The sequence below is a fragment of the Orycteropus afer genome, unplaced genomic scaffold (assembly GCF_000298275.1).
Source record: "Orycteropus afer afer isolate SDZICR_OR568_19922 unplaced genomic scaffold, OryAfe1.0 scaffold00268, whole genome shotgun sequence".
Lineage (NCBI taxonomy): Eukaryota > Metazoa > Chordata > Mammalia > Tubulidentata > Orycteropodidae > Orycteropus > Orycteropus afer.
In genome coordinates this window covers 1,024,196-1,030,172 of record NW_006921855.1, presented here as the reverse complement: position 1 = coordinate 1,030,172, position 5,977 = coordinate 1,024,196, and the positions used below count along the sequence as shown (strand labels likewise).

Here is a 5,977-nt window from a genome sequence, read left to right as displayed (position 1 = left end):
AACAACAACAACAACAACAACATCATCAGGAATACATTTAGAGAGTTTTCTAGTAGCAGTGAATTAAATTTGCATCCAGATTAATGGAAACTCCTTTGATGTTACAGCAGTAGAACTAGTTATTGAATAAACAGAAACAGAAATGCTTTGAGTTCATCCAATAATCATTATTTATCAATGGTTAAGAGTTAGAAATCCTTCATATGAAAATAAAACTATATGAAAAGAATTTGAAGATTTAGGGCAAGGTTTTATTTGGTTGAGTGATCCTTTTACTTATACTTAAGAGTTTCAATTTCACTTTCAGATGAGGGGGAAAAAAGAAAACACAAATACCTAGGTAATTACACAGGAGACATTTAAAGCAGTGCTACTATTTGTTATTGTTCCACAACAAGAAAAGCAGCTTGCTCCAGGATGAAAATCAGCACATCAATGAAAATTTTGCTATTAAACAGTTGTCAGCTGAACTAAACAAAGTGTTTAATGGTGTTGCTGATTCACATTCTGATGCAACCTCATTTTCTCATTTTGGACTAGCAACAAAAACTGTACTGATCGGTCCAGTATGGGGACCACATTTAGAGTAGCACTGACATAGGAGATGCGAGGCTTCTATATGTGGAACCCATACTATATGATAACATTAAAGGAGGGACCATCTCCTTCTGACCATAGTGCTGACTATTGATCCTCTTATTTCCTTGAAATAAAGGCATATTTTCTCCATTCTAACAATGTATAACAAAATGTAAATATCTATCAAAACAATAGTTGCCCCAATTTTAGAAAGAAGAGGATGTGTGCTTACTCTTCTTGACGCAAGTCATTGACGCTGCGGTCCAGTGAGATCATGTCACTTGCCACCATGTTAAATCCAAACTCTTTAATGCTGGCTTGAACAGCAGGTTTGAATTCTGGTCCCAAAACCAAGGGCTTGGCTTTTTCTCCAGGGCCACCAACCACTCCATGAGGCTCAGGTTCTTTGGGTTCAAAGTTACCGAGGATCCCTGGACGTAGCACAGGATCATGGTAGGTGAATGTCTGAGGCTTAAATGTGACATACTGCCTCTGTATTATGTCTTTCTGGGAATCTCTGCCAGCATGGTGTTCTTGTTCATTTTTGGCCTTGTTTTTTCTTCTAATAGACTCTAAGTCCACTTCTACTCCTTCAACATGAGGCCATGGTACCACAGGTTTGAATCTGTCATCCCCAGGAGCTAATCCATTGCCTCCTCGGTTAGGCATGGGGTTATTGACATCTCTGTCTTCCTATATAAAAGGGAGGGGGATATACAATGAGTACATGAAAGTAAACCACCAAAACAGAGTTTATGATATCAATATTTATGTTTTTTTAAAAAAAGAGGCTGAGGTAATAAAAGGACAAATTTTACCTTTTCCCTTGTAAATCTAACTCTCCGACCACAAAAGAAAAAAAAAAAAGCAAAAACAAAAAACAAATTCACTGCCATCTAGTTGATCCTGACTCATAGCAACCCCCACTGGGTTTCCAAGGCTGTCAATCTTTATGGAAGTAGATTACCTCATCTTCCTCCCTCAGAGCAGCTGATGGGTTTGAAATGCACACCACCAGAGCTCCTACACTCTAACAATGATTTGCTAATAAAGCAAATTATTAAGGATTGGAGCAGTGAGGTTCTAGGATCTTCGATTACAACAAACACTTAAAAAATAAGTCATGTTGTGCAATGTGTGGTTTTCCCAGTCATCTTGTATATGATAAATATAACTTTGTCAATGATACAGCAATATGGTGGCAGTAATATTAGATGTCACCCATCAGTAGGCTGGCTCCATGCCTTGAATGATGGGAACAAGGTGGAGATGTGTACTCAATGGCCCAAATTCAGTGTCTTGTACTCAGTGAAAATTCAGATGAAACAGAACTCAAAAAACACCTTAACAATAAGTATAACCAGATCAGCTTGGTCTTTTAAGCCACACTCAGTATCTACTTTTTTAGGAGCTGAATGTGTGTTTCTCAAAAAAATATGTTCAATTCCTAACACATGGAAACTGTGAATATGACCTTATTTGGCAATAGTGTCTCTGCACATGTAACTAACTAACAGACAGGAGGACATACAGGAGAAGGGTGGGTCCTATTCTAATATGACTGGTGTCCTTGTAAGAAGAGAAGAATAAACACAGACAGACACAGAGGAAAGACAGCCATATGATCATGCAGGCAGAGACTAGGGCTACCAGAAGCAAGAAGAGACAAGGATCTTCCACTAGAGCCTTCAGAGAAAGCATGTGTTTAGATTGAATTGTTTTTCCCCAAAACATGTGCTGAATTCCTAACCCTTATACCCGTGAATATGATCCTATTTGTGAATATGGGCTTTTCTTTTGTTATGTTAATAATAGTAAGGCCATACAGGAGTAGGGTAGATCCTAAATCTAAACCTGTCTGTCAGTGTGTGGTATTGTGGTGGCTTGTATGTGCTATGACTCTGGAAGCTATATTTCAAAAGCCAGCAGGGTCACTCATGGCAGACAGGTTTCAGCAGAGCTTCCAGAATCAGACAGACAAGGAAGAAAGGCCTAGCAATCTACTTCCAAAAATCAGCCAAAGAAAACCTTACAGATAAATGTTTCATTCTCTTATACATAAGGGGGCCACAAACAGGTGTTTACTTAACAGCAACTGACAAGAGCAGTAACAACAAACATTTTGATCACTTCTGAATGGTGTCCTAAAAAGGGAGTACAGACACAGAGAGATAGATACGCACAAGAGAAAAATCATGTACAAGCCCAGCAATGCCAAGGAATATCCAGGGCTATGAACAAGGAGGGAACTTCCTCTAGAGCTGGTGCTCTGATTTGGACTTCTACCCTCCAGAACTGTGAGGAACTAAATTTCTGTTCTTTAAAGGCATCCACTTTATGTTATTTTTTGTTACAACAACACTAGGGAACTAAGATAGCATACCCCTGCTGACACCCTGAATCCAGACTTCTAGCCTCCAGAACTGTGAGGGATAAATGTCTGTTGTTCTAAGCCACCCAGTTTGTGGTTCTTTGTTATGGCAGCCTGTTCTGGTTACCTAGTGTCACTCTGACAGGAATATACCACAAATGGGATGCTCTAACAGTTTATTCTCTTACAGTTTGGAGGTTTTAAGTGTGAGTTCAAAGTGCCAGGCTCTAGGGAATGGGCGAAAGCCCCACACCCTTGGACTTCAGCTCTGCCTCCTGCTCCCGGCCCACTGAAGCTACAGGCTTTTCTTCACTCAGGCAGCTGCAGGCTGCTGAGGCTGACAAGCCCAAGGTTGACAAGTAATAAGGCAGAGTCCCAGTATTACCAAACCACATGGCAGGCCATTGATTCAAGTCCATCAAAAGTCCCAAGATCAGCAGAGCATGGCAGGCTCCTGAATGAATACTCAGCTACATGGAGAGTTCAAGCATGCCAAAAAGCTAAAGACCTGTCTCAAAGCTGCTTCTTATATACTGGAAGCAGATCACATCCCTAAAGCAGCTACTCAAGCTGCTCCAGTAGATTCCACCATGGTATTGATTGCCAGTCTCACCATGGCTGAGACTACATCCAGCTGCCCAGCCAATCCATCATGACCAGCCAAGTTGACACACAAGGTTAACTACCACACAGCTCTAACCAACTAATACTGTACACCTAGTTTGCCTCATTCCTGAGGTGGCATAAAACAAAACAGATTCTGCATGGGTGGATTATCTGGTAAGGGGTGCCTTCCTCTTCTGTTTGGATTTTAACTCATTCCCATGTAGACTTTCTGGTTAGAAATCCTGAGTGCTTTTGCTTCTGATGTATTAAACATGATGCGTATGTCTAAACCAGTACCATTATCTGCACAAAGCAATGTTTCTCAATATCAGTATCACCTTGGTAGCTTTTAAAAATACTGATGTCTGTGCCCCACCCTCAAATATTTTGATCTAATTGGTCTGGGCAACTAGAGTTTTAAAAGCTCCCCAGGTGATTTTAATATGTATCCAAGCTTGAGCATTACTGGCTTAAAGGGAAAGCCACTCACTATAATTAGACAAGGGGATTACACAGTGTGTACAGCTAGGGAAGAAGCAAGGTGAACTAGAGCAACTGCAAAATAAGCTAACTGATCTGCTATTTCACCGCACACAAACATCATATTGTTTCTTAACAGAGTAATAATAGAATCAACACCATGTGACCAAAATTTTTCTACACTGCTAGAACTATCTTAAAAAGAAAGGTTAAAAACTTTGTTTCATTGAAACCAAACAAACCAGTTGCTGTAGTTTATTCAGATACAAAAATCTCTACAAAAAAGCCAGTTAATTCAGATATTAATTTAGTTGATGTTGAAGTTTTGGTAAGGGTTGGCTAAAGAAAGATTGATTTTAGTTTTTAAAAGGATCTTAAAACATATCTATTTATTTAGGAATATAAACATAAAACACAAAATTCAAAAGATCCAAAAGGGTATATAATAAAAAGCAAGTTTTCCTGCCTTCTCTTCTATAAATTCAACCACTGCGACCAATTTCTTGTGAACCCAGATGTTATATACATTAATTAACATGCATGCATATATATGACAAGAGAATTTTTAATTGATTCAAACTTAATGCTTATCTTCCTCCAAAAATAGTTTGATCTTTTCTGTTGACTTAAGAGTTCTGTGTCCAATCTTTAATTGTTGGTTTTCCTTAGGATTCTGTTAGAAGCCTTCTTGTCATTCCACCCTCATCCTAGGTTATCTCATTCTCTTTCAAGTTTAGTGGCCAGTTACAGACTGGTAATTACTACATCCATTCTCCAGCCCACATCAGAATTCTGATCTCTGACCTTATAATCAACTGTTTCCTGAACATTTCCACATATATCTCTCTGGTACCTAAATTTAACATACCCCAAATTGAACTCATCATCTACCCCACATACCAAATCTGCATGGCTTACTGTCAACTATCTCAGGGACTGGAACCACCGTTCACTCAACTGATCAAGTGCAAAATCTGCATGTCATCTTCAACTTCTCGCTGTCTTTTATCCACCTTCCTGACATCCAGTCAGTCACTGATTCATGTCAATTTTATTGCTTCAGTAGCTCCTGTTTCCTCACTCCTATTGCCTTCTTCAAGTCACCCTCACCTCTTAACAGGATTACTACACTAGTAATAATAATAGAATAATAGTGATGATTGCAAACACTGTTTTAAGTGCTTTGCATATTTTAATTCATTTAATCTCATAAATTAGGTGCTATGATCACCATCCCTATTTCACAGATAGAAAACTGACAGAGAAGTTATCTGAAGTCAGAATCAGACAGTAGTCTAACCAAATTTGAACCCAGGAAGTCTGGCTCAGGAGTCCATGCTCTTAACTATATACTTTAGTGCTTCCTCTTATCTTAATGTGTGTAATTACTGCTTCCCTTTAATACTTTTTCATAGATAGACGCCATAGTGACTTCTCTAACATTCAAATACTTTCCTTACTTAAAACATTGGTGGCTCATGCTTTCAGGAGAGTATATTCTACTTACTTCTCCATCATTACACAGGAGTCAGCTAACTTTTCTGTAAAGGGTCAAATAGCATTTTAGCTTTGTAAATCAAAGGGTTTCTGTCACACTTACTCAAGTCTGCTGTTGATAGGCATAGCTATGTTTCAAGAAAACTTTATTTACAAAAAGAGGAAGTAGGCTGGATTTGGCCTAAAGCTGAAAGCAGTAGCTGCCAATACCTGCATCACATTGTATGTTCTATGAAAGAGCAAGGGCAATGTCTATTCTATGCACCATTGCATTCCTAATGCTTGGCTTGGCATGCAGTAATTCCTCAAAACAATATTTATTGAATAAATGAATTGATTAATCCTAAAATTTCTTTTTCTTCTTCTTCTTTTTTTTTTATTGTGATTTGGGTGAAGATTTAAAGAGCAAATTCACTTTCCATACAGCAGTTCACATATACTTTG

At 38.6% G+C, this 5,977-nt stretch overlaps 1 protein-coding gene across 1 annotated transcript in view; it reads right to left on the bottom strand.

The window, feature by feature from the left end:
* Nucleotides 1–5,977, bottom strand: part of GALNT7 (polypeptide N-acetylgalactosaminyltransferase 7) — a 235,924-nt gene that overhangs the window by 137,575 nt on the left and 92,372 nt on the right. Inside the window, exon 2 of the mRNA XM_007950342.2 lies at nt 812–1,272. Within this exon, the coding sequence (XP_007948533.1) occupies nt 812–1,272 (461 nt within the window). The remainder of the gene's footprint in view (nt 1–811; nt 1,273–5,977) is intronic.